We start from the raw sequence: 23,333 nt of genomic DNA, 5'->3' as shown, positions 1-23,333 counted from the left end.
TATAAGTCAACTTCCTCTTCTGCTTAACTTCGAGTACAGTTCCCTTTCTGATAGCATATGTGCCGGTGCAACACTACAGATATTTTCAGGATTCACTTCTCTAGCAATGAGAGATGAACTCTCTTCTTGTGACCAGAATCTTCCAAAGCTTGCTTCCTATCACATTGCTGCTTCTCTGTCATCTATTAAACGGAGAGCAGCTGTACTGCGCTACCTTATATTTCACGAGCGAGAATGTATTATTTAAAGCCTATAACATTCTGTTTCAGTCAAGGATTACATCTTTCTCCTGTTGCGGTAAATAATTAATGCTGGCTTGGGTATTTCATGTGTGTCTGTGTGGTCATTAACTGAAAATAGTATCAATTTCCTCTCTGTTTTTTTTTCTAGTTTCAAGCCACAGTAAAGGAGGGAGTCACAGGTGTAATAGTAAACTTAACCGTCGGTGACCGAGATGACCCAGCAACCGGAGCATGGAGAGCTGTCTACACCATTATTAATGGAAATCCAGGGCAAAGTTTTGAAATCCATACCAATCCCCAGACTAATGAGGGAATGCTCTCTGTTGTCAAAGTAAGAACAATTTGCTGTTGTACTATATTATTACTGTAAGCTGCACTACTGGATTTACTGCATAAGAGAAAGCACAGCAGGGATAAGTTACTAAAAAAATATATAGTTGGCTACCAGCCCTTGTCCAAACAATATGCATAACCCCTTCTTCTGTCACACTAACCTCACTTCTTTAGTCATAAGGACCTGCCTGTTGCTACCTCTGTTGCCAGTGTGCTTAAATAACAGCTGGTTTTGCAGTAAGCATCACAATTAATAGTGAGACTTTGCAGCACAGTTTTGTTTGTGACTGGGGGTACAATTAGAATTCAAGGACCACATTTTGTTCTGAGCTACAGAACACAGATGCAAATACCAGGGAAGTAAGGGATGTGGCTTCAAACTGGACTGGAGAGCCACCTTTGGTCCCACATTTCTAAAGTCTCATGAAAAAAAAAAATATTTGTATGAATATAATGCTATATCTCACACTTAAAAAAAAAATAGTCCTGGTTGCGGCCCATACCAGAATTTTCTGAGTTTGACTTCAGAAGAGAGATTTTCGATTCTTAAGACAAATGGAATGTTTTTCCATGGCTACGCTTTTGATTTCAAGGTGGGATTTGAGAAAACAGCCTTATGTTACTTGCCATAAGTAGCTACTTAGTATGACTCTGTTTTGTTTGCTAAATGCATATTACATCATAAATAAGCATGCATATATGAGAATTAAATTATATGTGTGAGGTATGGCAAAAAAAAAGTATATGTTCTTGGATAGAGGAATATCTCAATCTTCCGTTAAATTCATTATCTTCAGTGCATTTTATAACCACCATGGTGTCTAATGCTGAACTCTGACCAAGCGTGAGATGCAGTGAATGCTGTTGTCCCTTCTGGGGTAGTTCTGTCTTCTGCAAGTTTGCAATGGGGTACAAGGAAAAAGTATTAAGTAGTGGGTTTGCACCTTGCACTCTGATTTTATGATATGTTTTACAGCCTTTAGACTATGAGATTTCAGCGTTTCACACACTGCTGATCAAAGTAGAAAATGAAGACCCGCTGATTCCAGACATAGCCTACGGCCCCAGTTCCACAGCAACAGTTCAGATCACTGTCGAGGACGTGAATGAAGGCCCAGTTTTCCACCCAAACCCAATGACAGTGACAAAACAAGAAAACATCCCTATTGGCAGTGTTGTGTTAACTGTAAATGCCACTGATCCAGATACTTTGCAACATCAGACTATCAGGTGAGTGCAGCACCCTCTAATTTTCATCCATTAGAAAGCCAGTATGTCTCCTGTACCCAAGAATTTGCCTGCCAGTACAGAATTAAATTTAAGTTATTTGGGTTCTACATAATAAGAAGTGGCATTTTTTTTTTTCCTGCAATGAAGAGATTCTGTATGATGAAAACAAAGAACTGCATTAGTCAAGGACCAACAGTTTGCCAGGCTATGGGATTACTGCAGAAGAACAATGGAGTGCCACGAGCAATAGGCATAGCTTTGTATAGTGTTTCAGAATTACTTTTAACCTGCTTATTTAGTCTTCTTACTTCATGAGAGCCAGAGAAAACATGTGGAATTTGAAAACCTGTATAGAAAACACTTATCTGTTTTAGATATTGTTTAAGTCATTTATGATAATTTATAACATACTTCAGTGAAATAATGACCGTCCATCCACATTCAAGGGCTGAGAAAATATTTCCCAGTGAATCATTGAACCTACAGTAAGCTAAGACTTGGCCTTGCCCAGATAGATGAAAATAAATTATTATTTCTGTGCTATGGTAATGTAATCCCACACACACTATGTCACAAGGAGCAAACCTAGATATTAAGCAGTGCCATCGTCTTATATGTTGTTCCACTTGGTCTGGTCTTTTAGATTTCTTGAAAAATGAAACATCAACTGCTTTCTTCTTTAATACTAAATTGACTTTCCAGACAGCTTTTCTCAGCATTTGAGAATTACAGATTAGACACTACAACTAAAATCTGCACCTGTGTTTAATTTTTCGTTCTTACTTGTGAGTCTAATTCCCCTGGATATGAACACATATAAAAGGGCATAAACATCTTTGTGAGAATGACTTCAAAGCTTTACCTGAACAATGTGCACTGCCAGTCTATACCGTGGAGGTCGATTTCTCTACTATCAGAGGATTATTTAGCAGATACTTAAAGAAGGTTTGACATATGTACTGTTCTACAAAAATAAAAGCTACTGATTTTTAAGATGTTCTCTGTCAGTAACAAGTGTTAGTAAGCATGCCATTGCAAAGGACCACGCTGGCAGTCTTGGATTCAAATGCTGAGAAGGTGAATTTAAGCAGGTGAGTGTCCTCATCTCTAAGGAAGGAGGTAAAAAGCCAGGCAGATAATTAAAAGTCTCAAATCTCTGCATCACCTAAAAATACCTAGTTAATGAAGTATGAATATTTCAGATTTTCTCTATCACAAACACCTTTGTGTTACACCGTAGAAATATCAGTTTTTCTGAAGGAATTTTTCTTAGCATATGTCATTTGTCTTGTATTCTAAATGCATCTATTTACAGAATGCATTTTTACTCTTCATTTCAGTTTTTGCTTCAGAGATTCCACATTTCATTCACTGTGGTCACACAGATTTGTGTCTAAGATGCTTTTAACACTGACAGGTATTATTGAAACACAGAGCTACTAGCAGTGAAAAAATAAGACTGTAGGATAGGAGAACAGCATCTGCAATTAAGGACAGTGTAAGATTGCATGTATAAAGGCCAAAGCTAGTCACTAGTTTGGTCTGGTAGAAATGTTTACTCCTAAGTTCCTACAGGCAGGTGTGTGCTTGGAGTTTGGGCCTAGGTCCGAGGCTCTTATAGAGAATGAACACCAAACTACATGGTTCTCCAATTAAGTTGCTATAAATTATATTATCAGAGTCCTTACTGTGATTATACTGTTAAATTAAAGGCCAAGCAGGCAAAATACAGGCTTTTAAATGAGATAGTACGCTAAATATGGATGACCAGGAGGAAGCAATGTTTTGTGTCTGCAAGAAGCAGTGACTACCAGATTCGTATTGTGTGTGCTGTGTGAACGATGTACATCACCCCCAACAAAGCATATCTCAAAATGTGCAGATGGATGCAACCAAAAGAATAACAGAGAATTAGTAATGTTACTTTTTTAAATTTTAACCCTGTAACAACTGAGATATGTCTAATTGCAGGGATATTTTTAGTTAGTTTTCTGTATGAAACTTGGGGGGGGGGCTGATTATCATTTGTAATCAGGAAATTTAGTTACTCTACTAGATATAACATCATAAATGCATTTCAAGAACCATGAATAGTGTATAGAAACCTTTTGTGCCATTGTCCCCATCTAGATTGAATTTGTTCTTTGAACATTGCATATCTGAATCGGATTCAAATTACTTATCTCTTTGAAAAACGTGGCTTACTTTGTAAAAATTCCTAAAGACAGCTGTTCTTTTGAAGCAATTTTCTTTCTTATTCTTCATCTTGAAGTGTTTTTGCAGACTGAGAAAGAAATTCATTTAAAAGCTCAAACAAGCTGGAAAAAATGTATTGCACTGAAAAAAAAAATACGACTCCAAGTACTTGTAAGACTCAAAACCATGTACGTTGAGCTCTAGCTGTTTGTCTGCACACCATTAGCAGTGAACTTTCATGGTGTCAGCTTTTCTCTGATCTACTAACATTAACACTTCAAAGAAATTCCAGGTGGAGGTAGAAACATCATCCTGGAAACAAGAATCGCATGCTCTTATTGACCAGGTAAATAATGGGAGGCATCAAGTTCAATTTTACTCTAAATCATACCTGTTTAAAACCAGGTTGACACTCACTTTTACAACTATACCCAGATTCATTATTTCGTACAAAAAGTCTACAGTGAGTTTTGGATTATGGATGTTGTAGAAAGGAAGGAGCAGACAGAACCAATAGTTTTTCCTGAACACGTACCTTTGGGTGGAAAGTAATGTTTGTTCCTCTGTGGTCACTCCCAGAAATAAAAGGAACCTGTTCAAGTTGGATCACATTGCTTAGATTCATTAACCTATTTTTTTTTAAAGCATTTAATTCCCTTTACAGTTTCCAACTTTTTTTTAGAATTAAAAAGCGAAAGAAATCCAGCAGGCCCCATTTTAATTATAACCCAACAATTCATTAATAGAACAGTAATGAAGTTTCTGAAATTTGATTTCTTAATCAGGGATCATTGTTATTTTTGTGCCAGATTTAAGAGTTTAATTTTGAGTGCTTCTTCCCAACCTCTGAAATTTTAATCAGAAGTTTCAAGTGTACATGTCAATGAGAAGTTAAAGGCCAAATTTAATAACATTTTCTACCTTGGGAAATTAAAAGAGGAGCCTCAGTTTCTGAAATCCATTATTAACAGTAGATCTTAATTAAACACAATTACAGACCTCAATATTTTGTCTGTGTGAAGAGATTGGTTTCAGTATTTTTTCCTTTTTTTTGGATTCAACAAGTCCAGGATATTCAATAGGTAGACTTCTAACTATGTGTAAATAAGTTTACTGCAGCATATTTGTAATTTTTAATTAAGGCAACATTGTAGTCTGGTTTCATGGTTTATCATGGCAATATATTTTTATTACCTACTGTGCCCTTGGATTTTAAATTATTTATGTAAATATATTATTGCAGTATTTATTCTCAGTAAGCAATGTGACTCAATGCTTCGGAAATATCCTCACAAGAAAAGTTTATTATAGCTCTAAAGCATATCTAATTCATTAAGTAGAATCAAAATGCAGTGTTTGAAGCTGGAGAACTTAGAAATGGAACCTGAACTGCTGTGAGTTTCTTGAGAACATAAAACACTGCCAGAAATAACTGAAGCAATATATGTAAATGAGATAAATATTTGTGTGTGCAATTTTTTTCATCTGCACCTGAGTCCAGCTGACCCCACATAGTGTAAGTGGCCTCTGGAAGCAGAGGTACATTGTCTTAGTGCTGAAATCTCAACAGTTGTAATTTGAATGCAAATTTTTCTCTTAGAAGTTTACATCTTTTCATTTGATTCTCATCTCCTTAAACCACCATATCATCTGTTTAGTGGAATTACACAACTAAGAAACCAGTAAATCTCCATTCGTTTGAGATTAATAATTTTAGATTAGAGTAGCCTGGGATGGATCCAGCTGCCCGTTAATCGGCAGGCTGGATGTTCTACTGCTACAGCACTGCTGTTGTACTGGCTGTGTGTTTGATAGCTCTGCTAGCCTGTCAACGGGAGCAAAGTCATATTTATTATTGTCATCATTTCCAATTAACAGCTACTGGTCTGTCTGAAAGGTGGATAGACTCTGTTTCTCTTTACATAAAGTACACTTTTCTGTACTGCAAACTAAGTCTGTGTGTCAATGAGGTGTCATCCTTGAACATCAGACCATGGGGATGACAAGGCTGAACCTAACAAACACTAAATTAAAAGTGATCTTGTTTGTCTACTGGACAATGGGCTGGCCATTGACTTTGGGAATGGGAACTTTTACTCATGGGCCACATTTTGCTTTAGATTACATCATCATAACTTTGGGGTCAGTGCCTATGCAGTTGGTGGAAGACAAGAAATGCTCCAGATTCTTATTGGTGGCAACCATGATCTGCATACTCTTTGTCTTTAGGCAATCAAAAAAAAATGATTGCCTAAAATTCTGTAAAATAGTGCTGAAACTACACTGAAGTGGGATTTCAGTGACTTTCTTCCAAATCTCAGGTATTTGAGAAAACTAAGGGGAACTCACTGGAAAAAAAAAGGCAAGTTTACTTCTGTTACTTCTCTCTGCTGCCTGTCACCACCCTTACGTGTAGTGAATGTACAAGCCATGAACTGCAAAGCCTTTTTCATGTCTCTTGCCAGCATTTTTCCAGAGATCCTGAACCCCATCTGAACAAGGATGAGGCTTCAAATCACATTCCTCACAAACACTTAAGGGATCAATTTTGCATACTTCGTTGCACATCAAGCCTTTTTAAAGCACTTTTGTTGTATGTGGAGGTCAATAAACGTGCTTTTTGGGGTACGCTACAATCACTCGCAGAAGTACTATATAATGAGAGGGGGATAGAAAGTCTTAAAGAGTGAATGCTTACAAAGTAACACACTTAGTCATTGTTAAATATGTCTCCTAGAGTCTGAAGGACTTGTCTTTGGTTCCTAACAACAGGAGATTTGTTTTCCTTGTGCAGACAGAAGAATAGTTCTATTGTTACAAATGAATGGCTGAGCCATGCTCTCAGCATGCAGCGCCAGAGTTTTTCACTGTAAGTTACACCCAAGAGCATCTCAAGTCAGCTCTGCAGTTTTATTTATGGCCTACCTGAACCCAGCCGTTGGGAATTTGTAGCGCATCTCTACATCTGAAGTTGCTGTGTATTGGACAGTGCATATTGTTTTTCTTTTCCATTCTCTTTTTTAAGTTAGAAGGAAAGCTGGGTAGACAGGGAATCTGCTCAAAACAAAAAGTTTTTCCTCTTCTGTCTTCCCTGCAAAACTTTGAAACGCAGGAATACTAAATCTAGAGAGCTGCATGTATTGGGGTATCCAGCAAGCAGTGCCAGAAAAGGAGAGATTTAATGACTTCTGAAAGAAAGAACTTGGCCAGTTCCCTCGTGTTACTCAACTACCACCTACAATTGCAGGTATTTACTAATCAACAGTTAGCTGAACAGTATTCTACACAACAGTCTTTTTACTGAAACTGTTTCTTGAATGTGTTAATACAATCTGTGTAGATAATCACTGTGATATATATATATATGTTACTAGAATAATATTAATATCTGAAGGGAAAAAGTAATGAAAAAAAATGTGTTGTCTCTTTTTTTTGTTTTTGGTTGTTGTTTGACCAGACTGACTTCACATTTTGTTCACTGACCAAAGCAAATAAACCCCTGTTTCCCCATACAGCAAGCTCTTTAGGCCTAGAGCAAGATGGGAAAGAAGCAAAATTGTTTCTGGAGTGGTACTGTACCTGCTTTATTCTCCTCTGATATGCATGACCACACTGATGTGACTCTGGAAAGGTGATAATGGCTTAAGAGTAAAATCAGGCCCCATTTTTCCTGTTCAGAAGATGATTTGTAGCTGGTGTGGGTATATCACTGAGTCTGAATTAACCTGGAGAAAGGAAGCAGCTAGTTAAAAAAAAAAAAAAAAAACCAAACAAACAAACAAAAAAAAAACAACAAAAAACCACAAACTTCTCTGGTAGGAGCTGCTGAGATGAGACTGAAGAGAATAAATGGAGTAAAATCCCAGTGCTGAGAGAATTAAAGCATCTGCCAGATCTGGAAGGCAGGTCCTGTAAAAGCTGTGGGTGGCATCTAACGCTGACCATTCAGGAAAGCCACTTCCAACTCTGCCAGCTTCAGTATCAGAGCTAAGCTGTTACAGGACCTTTTTTTCCTCAGAGCAGGGAACAGATGTTGCTAGTCTGCTTCCCAAAGTCTGGTATTCGCTCCTTTCATTACTCACAGGCATTCTGTGTCTTGCTTAATTTACAACCAAACTGTCAGCACCTCCCTTTTAGCACCTTGAGGAGTCCCTCAGAGGCCTTGATTTCTCAGCTGCCCATAGTCTTTCTCCTGGTGAGGAACAGGTCTAAATCTCCCCTGATGTTTCCTTTTGTCCTCTTCTCACTGATTTTATCTGTCTGTGTGTTGAGGCAGATGTTAGGCCTCTTCTCTCCTTGTCTGCTTTTGTATATCTTAATTTTTAGCGCTTAAGGACAATCCCATCTAACCAGTTGGTGCTAAGCTTTGGTGTGCTAGCCGTTGCCTTGCAGGGAGGTGGGGGAACTCCCATACTTTATTTTAATCTATGCTAACATCTTGTCTTACTGCTTCGTTCTTCCTAGCAGTTGCCAAAGTTTGAGGGAGAGATTAATGTACGTAAACAGGTTGCTATAGCCCCTATTTTTTCCTTACTCCCTCTTAGTAGAAAAGGAAGCAAACCAGAGAGTAAATTTTCACCCAGAAAAAGCAGAAGTGTCTGAATTAAATTATAAAGACTACCTATATCAGAGGTCCCAGGAATTCTCAATCCAGTGATTCATAGTTTTGCAGGGAACCCAGCTACCCTAAGCTAGACTTTCACTCCTGACAATACTTGTCAGATATCATAGTCCTAAATTTTTCCATCTACTCTACTCTGTTGGCATAAATCATACTTAATATGTTGATATTAAAGCTATAGATGATAGAATTCAGAATGTGTTTCCATGTAATCAAATAAGCCATAGAAACCAATTTTAACTTCCCTTGATATTACCTTAAGAGCCCCAAATTCTTGATTAATAAGGATGAATGCAACATTAAAGGGGAGTTTAATTAGACCCTCTGTCTTTATCCTGCGTAACAATATTATGCCACATTATGATTTCAACCATGTCAGCACTCAGAATGGATGGTTGTGAACTGTGAAATTATAGGGCACATTTTTCATGTCACTGACTAAACAATATTGCAGATCTTCTTGAGAAATATAACAATAGGATATATCAGTCACAAGTTGTGCTTGCAGTGGAAGTCAGATCTTGACAATAACTCACTTTGTCATTAGTGTTCTCTTCTAGTTTCAGAAAAGGCTGGATTTTGTCTCTGGAAGAAGTAAAGAGTATCTTGATTATAATAAGTTGGCTATCATGTTTGAGGACGCTGTGTGAGGAGGCAAGCTGACAGGGAAGGGGGTGGTATGAATTTCTGTTAATATCTTAAAGCCATTGAGTCCCACTCAGCCGAGTTAGATTGCATGTGCACATCTGTGTGCAGTTACAACTTCCAATGGTGCTTGGACAGAAATTTATTTGGACTGATAATATGTAAGACTGTGGCTCCAGTCACTAGCATTATTTTATATCAAGGCAAAAGCTGGAAAACTAAGCACTTAAATAAAAGTTTTCCAGAAGATTGGTCATGCATCTAGGCCAGAATCCTGCCACCAAAGGGAAGTATATAAATAAGCCATTCTTTTTCTTCTTGTGATGTTCAGAATTTCTGTCTCTAAAGCAGGTATAGATCTCAGATGACACCAGAGCAGGTGGTGCCTGGCGTTCATGTCCCAACTGGAAAAGGGAAATGCTGTAATTCTTTCATAGCTTTTTGCCCTGCTGTGAAGAGATAGCTGATGTTACGGGTGTATTTCATTAATTCGCCATCTCCAGAATAAGGACAGAATAAACCATGGACACACTCAGTTCATTGGTGAAATTCCCACTGAATCTGGGCATGGGGTTTCACCTCAGAGCAGAAGCTTTCCTAAATACACAGAACTTCTGTCATATGTTTACAGCCACTGCTCAGCTGAAAGGCATCCCTAGTCTGTGCGTTTCACGGCATAAAGAACCCCATCTTCTCTCAGACTCACGGACGGTTATTCTGAATTTAAGTTCAGTGAAGAAATTGTCAGAAGGCTTAAGCACTCATTTTTACTAAATGGAGCTCTGCAATGCTACTGTAATAGGAAAACAGTTTTGTAGAGTTCAATTGGAATTTTTCTATTAACTTAGTAATAAGAATGCCAATTTCTGTAAAATAGTTTCTGAGTAAGAGTGAAATTATGCACTTTGTTAAGCAGCCATAAGCCTGCAGATTCATTCTGGGTTCAAATGCAAATCGCTAGGGACTGACTTCTTCGTAATTTTATAACCATTTTGTTCTAGGTAAATATGCCTACAGAGACATGCAAGCCTACTCTACATACAGCTAGATAATTGTTATCCATGTCATCCCTTGGGGCAGCTCCATTGGGTAGTACTTTGCATAGCATTGCCTTGGAGATGCTAACCTGTCTCACCCATATTTCATCGAATAGTCCAAGCCCTGGAGAATTTTTACACGTTTACCTATTTTAATGGGCCTGTCAAAATAATATTTCCTCCTTTTCCTTTCAAATGTAGCATTTCCAATAGAGTTCTACCTGCCTGAGGGCCAGCCTCTCTGGAGATTCAGCCCTGGGTCATTGGTAGCATTTTATATATAAAAAACAAATGCAGCCACAGAATTTATCTGATAATGCTTCAGGGCTAGGCCAAGAATTTTTTGTATTAGTAGGGCACAAAGTTTTCATCTTCAAAATGAAGGACTCGAAAGTTGCTTCTGGCCCTGGAAGTTTCTAAGGTATTAACTAGTGTTTAAAACACATTTTAATAGAGAAAGAAAAAAAACAACACTCAGTTTTGCATATCTCCACGTCAGTTTGTGTTAAGTTAGTTTTGACTCATGGAAACTGTTTAGGTTTAGATCTTTAAGTACAAGGAAAAATGAAGAAAAAGCCCGTAGTAGTTTTAATCACCATGTAACTGTAACCATTTGAACGAGTCCTTCTTTGTGCAGTTAGGTGAGTTTGTTCGTTTCAGCTTCTGTCATTTCAGGAAAAAAAAAATAGCAGCTACTTTTTAGGTACCACACTGCAGTCAAGCAAGGCTGAGGTACAAACTTCATCAGCAACTGTTAGTGTGGCAAATTAATGTTAAACAAACAACTGTAATTCTTCCATTTCCTTTCTTCTCAGCACTTAATCCTATAACATCTAATGAAAACTCTTGTTATGTAATAATTAAAGCCTTATGTGGAGCTTTTTCCTTTAACTTCTTCATGTTTTACATCAGTGGCCAGCAGATTTCTTAAATGACACGTTTGTCATGTTGCTTAATGTACATCTGAAAGGGGCTTGGCTGTTACGATGATGAACATGATGTAAAAATTGTGCTGTATAGAGTAGATTTGTTGTAGGCAGTATATCACAGCAAGCATTCAGATGCACACAAGATACCCTAATAAAAAAAAAAAAAAATATGCTTCCTAACCTCCAAAGGAATATTACTGAGACGTGTTCAGCGTGCAGTTACCTTTTAGCAAATAAAGAGTATCCTTTAATTTTCTGTTTCTTTGAAAAACACAGGAGTTTTAATATCATGTTATATGTTGAAATATATATATAAAAGGGCCATTTTCTCAATCCCACTGTACCTTGTGACATGCTTTTCAGAATATATAGCAGAATTTAATTTCTGTCAGTATTCTCTATTAATATGTGTACATGTACAGGACCAAATTTGTTTTGCAGTAACATCAGTTAGACAAGGGATGTTATTAGTGAATATCCCCTGCGTGGATATAACTGAGTGTGGAATCTGACTTTTAATGTTTTTATTCAACAAGTGAAAAGTAGTATTTCATTTTTCTAATATCCCTGGAAGGCACAGGCAGAAAAGGAGGGGGAGTTCAGTGCAGCAAACAATAACAAGTGTAACCTAGACTTGATGACATTATAAATAAAACAACTAAGATATGGTTATATACAGTCTTGAAAAGTGATAAGGGCCGGACAGGTAAGAGGGAAGTCCATGGGTTTTTAAGTGCATTTGGACAGCTGCAATGCTGGAGAATCTGATTTTTAGAGATTAGAAAAGAAATTCTTAGAGTTTGCTTAAATCATTAAAGATAGTGAGTTAAGCAAACAAAACAAACTAGCCTAAAATAAAGGAAAAAATATGATACGATATCACACATTAACATTCAGCAGAAAGTGGTTGCATGTTTTTTGTGTTGTTCAGTGTGCTCCATCAAATAAACCTCAGATATGAGATTGCCTATTACTACAAAAAGAATGAAAGAGAACTAATTAAGTGTCTTCTGCAAGAACTGCACCCATGAAGTGCACGGTGTATTCAAAATCAGCTGGAAAAAAAATGAAAACTTAATTTGTGTTATTATTAGCCAGAAATAAATATACCCTTTCCTTCATATTATTGGATTGGATGGTAGTGTGAATTTTTCTTGAATATTATATACTCACTTTATCACACATGCTACTGAATTTCTTACTTACTCTTTCCTTCTTTGCTACTGAATGCTACAAATTTGAAAAGTATTTTTACTCAGTGGGTATTAATTCCTCTGGGCTATATATCTATACAAAGGCATCAAGACAGTGTGTTTTCCTACTATGAATACAGTTATTTTTAAACAAAGCAAAACTAAAGAACTAAAAGGAAAAATATCTTAATTGCTGCAATAATAATACCAGAGTGACATCTTTTATGGAATTAGTTGAGTTCTAATTCTATGGAAACAAAGTTGTTATTTTGTTGGTTCCTCACTGATTTATGAGAATTGTTATTCCCTATGAGAATTTCCTGTTCTTCCAGATAAAGTCAGACCATTAATCAAACAGTAGACAGTCTTGCATTTATTTTTCATGTAGACATTGACATGAAAATAACATTGTCATGTTAATGTATTGTAATATGCAACTGAAAATATCATCTGATGCTGAGCAGTGGGAAAGATATGGTTTTTTACTAGGACATCAGCTTAGTGCAAGCTTTTACGTAACCGCCTCTATAATTTTCCAAAAGTAATGCCTACATAGAGTAATTCTCTCATATCTGTGTGAATAACTCGTAGAATTTCCTGGAGAAATCCTGCTTCCAGTACCTTAAGGGGGCCTACAAAAAGATGGGGATAGGCTGTTTAGTAGGGCCTGTTGCGATAGGACGAGAGGTAATGGTTTTAAAATAGAGGGGTGTAGATTTAGATTAGAAATTAGGAAAAAATTTTTTACGATGCGGGTTATAGAACACTGGAACAGGTTGCCCAGAAAGGTGGTGGAGGCCCCATCTCTGGAAGCGTTCAAGGCCAGGCTGGATGAGGGTCTGAGCAACCTGACCTAGTCAGGGATGTCCCTGCTCCTTGCAGGGGGGTTGGACTAGATGACCTTTGAAGGTCCCTTCCAACCCTAACCATTCTGTGATTCTATGATTCTTGGACAAATTCATTTGCATGCAATTGTGTGTTTATAAAATATTTTTTCATGAAGAAACACTAAGGATTTAGAGGAAATACAGTAATTTTTTTTTTTTAAGTTAATAAAAGTCTAGCTCTTTTCTTTAGAAAAAAAAAACCCACAGCCTTATTTCCTGCTCTTGCACTGACTTTTAGAGAATTCAACCTTGGTAACAGATGCTTGGTAGATTCAGTGGGGAACAAGGAGTTAACTGACTCCTACCTCACTCATCGGTTGGCACCAAGCTGGGACCAAAATCATTCTAATCTGATTCTGTTTCATTCTAAAATATTTTTACTGGGTTTGGAACTCCACATAGCTCTTCCATAGCATTAGGATTTAGGAAGTCCACATGAAGGGCTTGAGCCAGGATGGCTGCGGGTTCACACCGCTCTCCCCCTCGAACAAATCAAATCCTCTCTAAGAGATGTCAGTTATTAATTCAGTTGTTATGTGAACTGGTAACATGAAATAGACTTCTGGGGATCAGCTCCACATTCAGCAAAGACTACAAATAATGCCTCAGCCTGTGAGGAAAAACAAGATTCAAGCCAGGTTTTTTGCCTGGAATCGGGTTCAGCTCAACTCCCAGGATTAGTGTTTCCCTTTCACTTTGGTGAAGTCTGGAGTCCAAAGTGGATCTTTGCCACTCAAGATTATGCTGTCAAATACATGAAAACATGCTCTTATAATCATAGGATTAGCAACAAATATCTCACCAAAATGAGTTTCTGGAGAGGAAAACCTGCACCAGCTCCACATTTTATACGTGCTGCCGCATCCATGGGGTTTAAACAGAGCTGGGGGGACAGTGTTGAGCGCTTGACTGGGAAAGGAGAGGGAATGAGTAGGAGCGCGGCTGGTTTGCCTGCCAGGCCCCTAACTGCAACCTGCCAAGAAACTCAGAGGCTTTTCTAAGTCAGCAGAACATTATTGCTCTTCTATCATCTCTTGTGTTACGGCACTCGCCTTAGAAATAGCTGAATCCTGGAAATAAGTCCTGTGCAAGTTCAGCCAACTCAGGAATGCCCCAGCTCTGTCAGCACAGGAAACTACTTCAATTACTTTTCCGGCAGGATCAGCTTCTTCACAGATTTTCTTTCTGAATTGCTACTTATTGCACAGTCAATTTATTGAGTGTTAAATTTTGTCCTTTCTTATGCTAGTCCCGTTTTTCTTTGTCTTTTGTTGCTAAGCTAAGAAAAAGCTAGTGAAAATATTTATGCTGGTTCATCACAGTAAAAATACTTTTATGTAAATTTTTTGGCTGAAATACCTGATACAGCCGTGGGTGCACCTTTTTTTTTTTTTTTTGTTGAAGAAAAAAATCTCATGGAGTTAGGACTTATGTCTCAAGTAACTTTGTTTGAAGTATTTGGCTTTTATAATGAAATTTTTGTTTCACAGATTTACTTAGGAATAAGAAAATTGCCACATGATTGATGCGATATCTTTTCTGCGAATCACTGGGTCTGTCCTTTACTGTGGTTATGTGTTATTCATAGCAGCCACTTCACATTCCTGTTTAAGGAATGAGTATTTCCCACTTTATCCAAGACAGAGACTCGGCCTTTTGTTCTTCATTGCTTGGAACCTTTAACTTGATCTTTTCTGACCTTGGCTTGACAGACTGAGTAGACATTTCCTTCGTGGTATCTCTTTTACAACTTCAACTGATGTTGTCCGGTGATTTCAAGGTTGAGGTTTGTGATTCTGGAACTTATTTTCTAACAAAGTGTCTATCTTGCTAATATCTTTGCTTTTGGTGGCTTTGATCCAGATTTCTGTAGTAGAATAAATTTCACTGAGCTGCTACATTTTCAAGGTCTCATTAACATTTAAGTTAACTGTCCATTCAGCAATGTTTACAGTCTCCTTCAACTCTCTTAGCAATTCATAAGATTCCTTTATTTGGAATTGCTCTGTTTTGGCTAACTCCTACTTCCTGACTTCTGTTGTAGTTCAGGTCCCCTCCACTTATTTTTTCCAGATACTAATTTAAAAAAAAAAAAAAAAAAAAAAGCTATAGTTCATAAAAGCATCATTTTTCACTTTGAGGATCATAATTTAATCTTCTGCTAGAGATAATTATTTTCTTTACTAGCAAGTATGACAGAAATACCTCACATTTTTTTCCTCTTTCAAATTCCAGTGTAGGTTCCCCCACATAAATCAAGGGAGCATTTCAGTTTTAATTCATATGCAGGAACCAGTTCAAAAAATGTCCTCCTTGGTATTTCTTGCTCCTCTGGCCGTAGGGAGCATGGCCTATGACATTTCTAGACTTTATTTTTAATTATTTTCTGTGTGACAAGGAGTTATTCCCCATCTCGGGGATAACCTAGTCCCAGTGTCTGCTAGATTTATACTGGACTGTAATTCTTTGAAACGTTTTGATGAGAAAAAGGCAACAAAAGAGGCAACTGAGTGTGGAAACAGCAGATAAAGTAGTGCTCAGGGGATGCCTGCAGCACTAACCTCTGCTTTGACAGCCATCAATATTGAGAAGGCCTCAGACTGGCACAGGACATAAACTGTGCTAAAGTGATTATTCAGCATATTCACCAATTGGTTACGCTTTCCTTTCGGAAATTAATTTTCAGAAACATTAATTCCCTTCCTTCCTTATGAGACGAGTCCCAGAGTTAATAGATGTTAATGGGGCCAGGCCTGGATCTCGTGGATACGTTTGTACCACACAGGCTCAGGTTGCAAACGTGCTGGAGCCGAGATTCGCGGCTCCCCAGGCTTTTTTGGGGTCTGCTTCCAGGTGAGGGGGTTGTGGTTTCAATATTAGCCAGGGCAAAACGGAGGCTTTACGGCAGCTGGCAGAAGCAACCCGTTGCTGGGACCAGCTAGCTGCTGGCAGTGGGATCCGCAGTCCGACACGAACTGGACCGATCCGGATGGACTAATGCTTCACAGCAGTGAGCCTCTTCTCACCTCTTTTCTGCCCATCGCTTAAGGAAAAATAACTCATCTTGCATCTGTAGAAATATGCTGTTTCACGGCTGTGTTCAGTAGCCATGTTTTAGTAGGGAATCTGCTGGGCTCTTATAAAAAAAAATGCCTGTCTTTTCAAGAGCTACCGAGACCCCTGCTCGAAAGAGAAAGCAGCAAATGGATTTGCGGTGGGAGAAGCTGCTTTTGCTGGAAGCAGAGTTGCAAAGAACTGGCATGTGCAGAAACTCGATAGAGTTTTACTGCCAAAACCTTCTCTAGGTGGTTTATAAAAGAACCTCCAGCTCATCTCACACTGATTAGCTTGTAAGGCACAATTGCTATGACGAAAAACCTTCTACTGATTTGCATGTGTCGACAATTATTCTAACAGCAACAACCTGATTATACTAGTGTGTTAGTCCCAGATATGGTGTATTATTCCCTAGCTTTAGGAATAATTCAGATAGTTATAGCCTCTGGGTTCATTTAACCATAGCCCAAATCACTTCTGATTAAAAAATACATAAATGGGTTTGTGGATTTTTTTTTTGTTACACCTCAGCTTCTAGGGTTTTTTTTTTGCCCTGAAGGAAAAAAAACCCTGAAAATTAGGTCTTGGTATAGAGAAATGTTTGAAAGACTGTACAATAATAACAAAAAATATTTTCCTTTTCATAACATTTTATTTAACTGCCTCATTATTACAAATTTAGTATTTTCATTTGATTAATTGCTGTATGTTTTGTGGGGGTTTTTTTTATTATTATTCTAGTTGTGATGATTCTCCTGTTACTTTCTTCATGTTTACCAAGAGTTTTACTCCTATGTTTCCCCACACAAATCAGTAATTAGTCACCCATTTTCTCATCTGATATTTCTCAGTGACAAGGGGCTAGAAACTGAATTTCATCTAATTTTTCATTCTGTTTTGATCGTATCACTGTAGATAGAGAATTGTGATGCAAGCCAGCCTGCTAAATCATTCATGTGACAAGCAAAATAAAGGCGAAACGGTGAATCTTTTTTGCTCAGATGGTGAGGTGGGGTGCATAATTTCATTTTTACTTGAATGCAGAAAAAAAAAACATTGCTGTGAGAGGTATGCCACTTAATTCTGTCTGCTGGGTTTGTGCTTGGCTCTGAGGGAAGCCAAGAGAAAATTCTGCACAGACATATCTCAGCATTCGGATCTCCTCCCACCCTATAAAACAATATTTATATTGCAGCTCAGTTAACTGCCAGAAAGATTGAAATGAGTGAGTTTTTTGTTCTTTTTGTTTGTTTTGGTTTTAAGCAAAATCATTCCTGCCAAGATTTGATGCTTATAGAAAATATACTTTGGGAGGAGGAGGAGGATTTAATTTTTATTATTTCTGACTGATTGGTTTTTAATATTATAGTTTTAAATTGGAATTTTACTTTTGTAAATCAGAACTAGAATGTTACAGTGTTTCTAAGCGTAATGGTGGATTGGTATAGACCAATGAGTGTCTAGAGTTTCAATTTTATCTGCTTTTTTAATATGTTGTATCCAAAAAAAGGTACACTTTCAGTTGTAAAAATAAGAAAAAAAGAAGAATGTAATAGCTGAAATATTTCTGAAAAACCTGGTTTACATTTTCAGTAACATAAGAAAGATACCAGCCAGGAAAGGCTGTAACAGAGACAAGTTATCCTCCAAAGCACTGGGCAGAGTCCTTTTCTTGCTGTAAATATCTAGATATTCCTCACAAACTGAAAAGGGTAACTGAAAGCAGGCAGCTCAAAACGAAGCTTGTTGTAGAGAATATTCTGAGGAGTTTTAGTAAAAATTGCTGAGCTTTTGCAGTGTTATACCCTGTTATACCACAGCATCCCTGCTCCAGCACTCTGTAAAATAAACATTTCTTTAGAACAAGCTGAAATGGGTTTTTCTTGAGACTGAATGCATGGAAAACTGATATTAACGACAAACATCTGAGCAAAACGTGAATGTGCACAAACCTTAAGCCTTAAAAAGCAACATATATCAGTCTTGTGCAGCACCCCTGAATTTAGTAGTGTACGTATCCTGTCCACTGTACATCCTGACAGGTAGGCATGCACCTAGGAAGGGATTATTACATTATTCCATGTGCCAGATTGGCACTAAAGCCAGAGAAGTATGATGCCTATTCAGATAGGGTTAGAATAAAGTATGTGCATGCTTATATTTATACATAAACTGCCAGAAACTTGAGAGATGCTTCAGGATCACGTGGGAAAAAAACTGCTGCAGCGAGTTACTACGAAGATTGTTGTGCTCAACCTGCCGAGCTACGCTATGCACTAGTGCAGAGCTAATGGATTCACCCTGGAATATGTCCAGTTTATCAAAGAGAAACGTGAATTTTCAGTGACTAAAAAATGCACAGAGTGACTTGTGGCACAACATTGATGGGGATTTTAATTTATTTTTTTAAATTGTACTCTAAGTTGACATTTCCAGCCTGTGAAAATACAGACAGTCTGCAAGTCCATAGATCTGTTCCATGAAGCTGAAAAATGGCTATTGCATAAATCCTTTATCTTCAGTAAGTTTATAAATGCATCTGACCTAATACCTTTCTCAACAACCTAGCCAGAAACTGTAATTTATTTCAAGTTTTAGGGTTTGTTAATGACATGTTTATTCTTATTAATAGTAGTATATTTCAGTTAAATTTGCTTTGTAGATTTTAAAATTCTTTATTTTAAAGAATCTAGCCAAAGTAATTTGACCATGTCCAAATCTCTGCAGGAGAGCACCATAGGAGATATTTTACAGTCTATTGCACATTTAGCATATAGCCACACTTTTAGTAACAGCATTCCAATCCAAATACACACCCGTGCATTTTGTATGATCGCGTATTTAATGGGCAAAGATAGCTCACTATGCTTAGTTTGCCATCTGTAGTGCACAAGTCAAATATGGAATGGAAAGTATGAACAGATGACAGTTTAGATTTCCTTTCTGACTTTTTAATGGCATCTTTTGAAGATTGTTGGGGACTTCTTAACTCTGTGTTAATAGAGCATGTTTACAAGGGATACGTGTACGTCAAGGTTCTGGCCAGGTGCGGTTAGGTTTAAGATTCAAGACAGGTCTTAAAGTCTGTCAGTGATCATTTTGTGGAACCACAAAGTTAGGCATATAGAAGACAGTTTCTGAAAGCCTTGAGTATCAGTAATCAACATGTACATTTATACATTTAACCAGAAAATATCTGAAAAAGCCTTTTAATGGGCTGTTGTCTTTATCATTTCTCTTATAAACTGTATAACTTGGCCAGTAGCTTTTGAGATTAATAAATGCTTACATTTTCTCTCAATAACATTCTGTGGTGAAATACTTGCGCTTCTGTTTTCCCTGTGATAGGAAATCCTCTGGCTGCTTTTTAGCCCTTACTTGCAATGGAAATGCTTTTCCAGGTTGTGTCCACAGCACAACTGATAGATATCTGGGCTAACTTTAAATTAGCTGGTAGCAGGCTGTTATGGATAGCACTGAGCTGAATGCCGGATTATTATTGTTTTTTTTCCTGTTGATTCATATTAGAGGGGTGAAAAGAAAAACGCTGCAACTAAAGAACCAATTCAGCTGGCTGACTTGGTAGGGCTGCATGTGTTGTTACATCAACTTCTGGGTGTTCTACACATTGGATCACAGACCTGTTGCCATTATCCAACAGGGATCTTCATTAGCTCTGTTATGAATACTTAACATTCCTGGTTCCCCAAAACTGCCAAACTGTTTTTCTGGATCCCCAAATGTCACTTGTATACCTGCATTGCCTAGTAGCCAAGTTTCCTGTGTACAAACCACAGACCTATGGCAACCAGCCCACTGAGCAGTCAGTGGGCTATAAATGGAGTGAAATTGCCGTGCGTTCGCTCGGGAAGCAAAGGCCCACAAGCTCAGGGACAGAGCAGTGTGTTGATGGCAAGGTGGAACTGGGGATTTAGCAAGTGCCAGGGTAGCGTGGCATAGCTGCTTGCCAATGAGCAGTGTAGCTCGTTTATGTATGAGAAACGGTACTGACCGGTTTCTGCCCTCTCTCCTAACACTCGGCCATTTACCTGCTGACATGCTTTTGTTATTTTGGGCAATGGTATTTGAATTGCTAATGAATTATGAAAAAAAAAAAAGGCTTAACTTTGAATTACTACTCAGTTATGCCTGCATAACAGAACACCCTCAGCGACAGCAGAGTTACATTGAAATTGCCCTGCTCTTGTGCTCATAATGGTAATTTTATAGTTCTGACAGCACTGCCATGCTGACTGCACACACTCATTTCAAAGGAGATGCAAAAGAAGGCACAAAACTGTTAGGGCAGACTGATGCTAACCACACCAGTGGTGAGTGGTTGGCGTTGGCGCTTTGTCAAGTTGCAGCCCATCGCTGAGCATTGAAAGAGATGTGCAACAGCGCAATGCTCACGTGCAGGCTCGGATCCAGGCGTTTCCAAATCGAACGGCAAGCTATCAGCCTCTGAATCTGCCTCATACAGAAGGACATCCTGTCATATGGATCAGTAGAAATTGAAGAGCTCTTCAAGAGTCATAAAGAAGTGAAAAATGTATTTGGGTGTTCAAATGGGAAAGCACATGAGGAAGTAGTATTGAAAGGAGGTAAGAAAAGTCCTTTTGAATAACTGGTGTTCCACAGAACTGCTTACTGATAGTATACTTCAAGCTAATGCGATAAGGTAACAATAAGTCTTACTGGCAATCTCTCTATTTCATTGTCAGATTTTTTTTGTTAATATAGTTAATTCAGTTGTCCCTAACGACGCCATCTTTCTGTTGTTAGGACATGCTTTGTCACACTAAACACAAGGACGATGGACCACGTGGTGCTGACCTGTACAACACGGTGTCCAGGTGCTGCAGCAGCAGGTTTTAGGCAGTAGCTTTATGTCTGGGTAGCAAATGGAAAGCAAACCTGCGTATTCACCTGTACCTTGAAATTAATACATTCTGTTCATCAACATTGTTTTTCAATATCTGAAAAAAAGTGAAAACCTGCAAATGCTTCAAAGACGTTCTTCCAAAGGCTTTACTGACACATTTTAAAACAAAAAACCGAGCCTGGAAGTTGCATCAAATACATATTTACAAAATCAAATGTTAATATAGTTAGAGAACGTTAGATGTAATATATGTTAGAGAATTACTATTAGTGTTTTCATTCAGCATGGGTTAGCAGTTAGAGACCCTGCTGTGCAAAACCGTGAATACACAGATATGAAATGTAAGTTGCTCTCCCCAACTTATAACCACGAGCAGTACTGGAGCTGGAATACCTTTGTTATCCTTAAAGAGCAGAAAAATCGCAGTGTGCTGTCATTAACGGGTCTGGGGTGTATTGCAGCTGGAGAATTGCTGTGTTGCACTAAGGTTTCCTTTCTCCTCTTTCTGTGCCAGATGCTGCCACAATTAGCGCAAGCAAAAGGTAATGATAGCAGAGTGGAAAAGATCGAGCGTGATGGGAAGGGGGCTGATCTCTAAAGCTCTACGTTGTGTCATCCGTACATAAAGCATATGAAGCACATTGCAGTTTTAATCCAGATTTTTAATGTTACACTTATATTTTGGGACGTGTTTTTGTCTTTCTCTTAGAACTGCCATTGTTTACATAGCCGCGTACGTTTATGCTGTAATTGCTACACCGGTCTCTCCCAAATACCTGTGAATCTTTTTCCAGAGGTAGTCGCTCTTGATTTTTCAGGTGGACTTGACGAAATGAGCTGAAATTCATATTGGCTTGATGTAAAGATTACATAATGTCTGTATTTAGAGATTTTTTTTCATTCCGAGGCAAAAGGAAGTTCTCATGCTGAGCTCTTATGCACAGACAATACAAAGTTACCTTCCCCAGTGATCATTTTCCTTGAATAGTTCATGAAGAGCACATAGAAAAATTTCAGAGACGGTGATTATATGGTATAGTTCCAGCAGGAGCAAGACAGACATGATAACTTCAATACGTTACCTAATTGTGGGAGAACTGCTATGGATTCAGAGATGTGGATAATGTGAATGCTTTTCATTCAAAATACAAATGTGTAGCTGTGCTTCTTAGGTGAAATATTGGGTCTATTCAACTGGTATTTTGTCACTTTTGTCAGCGGGACCAGGATCCATAAAAGCAGCAAATGCTATTTGGAATTCTAATGTATGAATAAGCGTTGTTGTATTTCTAATACTATCTGCTGCCAGTCAGACTGAAACAGTATGAAAATGATTACTGTCAATATTTTGACACTTTCAGTTTCACCCAAGACCAGTAAGTACAAGCACACACATATATGCGTATGTATCACAGAGAACATTAATTTTTACTCAGCTAGGTTTAACTCTATCTTAAACATAATTTAAAAAAAAAAAAAGATGATGAGCAACTATGCAATTTGAAAATGCCAGTAAATATCTTTCTGCATCTTTAGAAAGCTATTAAAATTATTCTTTTCTATCCTGTCTACCTCGGTACTTTCAGTGCCCCTCATTGCTATATGTTCTCAGTCCTTTTGCAGTCATTTACAGATTTTATCCTTTTCATAGCTTTTTCAAGGTAGACACATATCCTCACCATTTTAAAGCTGAGCTGGGGGCACAGCGTGAATTAAAGGGCTTCCCTAATTCCACTGAGACAGAGCTGGGACTCAAAAGTGCAATTCTCCAGGTCCCAGTTCAGCCAGACCAGCTTTGCTCACCACGGTGTCAACTTGCTGCCCACAGTCTCTCGCCCTGTTACGCATTATCTTAGCAAAGCCGAACTGCAGAATCAGGCAGATTTGGCACTGCTTGAATTTTAAAATTTTAAAAAAAAAAAAAAAAAAAAAGAAAAGAAAAGAAAGAAACTCCACAAAGCAGCACTAAATTTCACTACTGCAATGTAGAGTAAATCCAAAAGAAACAGTAATTGGCACACCAGAGAACATAGCTCTGTTACATCCATACAGCTCTGTCAATGTACTTAGAGGTTTCA

The 23,333-nt window shown here is 38.0% G+C and overlaps 1 protein-coding gene across 2 annotated transcripts in view; it reads left to right on the top strand.

Moving 5' to 3' along the window:
* CDH13 (cadherin 13) overlaps positions 1 to 23,333 on the top strand; it is a 476,767-nt gene that overhangs the window by 415,029 nt on the left and 38,405 nt on the right. For both annotated transcript variants that reach the window (XM_086757908.1, XM_086757907.1), the window contains exons 9-10: positions 391 to 573; positions 1,552 to 1,805. In XM_086757908.1, coding sequence (XP_086614034.1) covers positions 391 to 573; positions 1,552 to 1,805 — 437 coding nt within the window. The remainder of the gene's footprint in view (positions 1 to 390; positions 574 to 1,551; positions 1,806 to 23,333) is intronic.

This window comes from Chlamydotis macqueenii, chromosome 13 (genome assembly GCF_036417535.1).
Source record: "Chlamydotis macqueenii isolate bChlMac1 chromosome 13, bChlMac1.mat, whole genome shotgun sequence".
Taxonomy (NCBI): domain Eukaryota; kingdom Metazoa; phylum Chordata; class Aves; order Otidiformes; family Otididae; genus Chlamydotis; species Chlamydotis macqueenii.
This window is presented reverse-complemented; position numbering and strand designations above follow the sequence as displayed.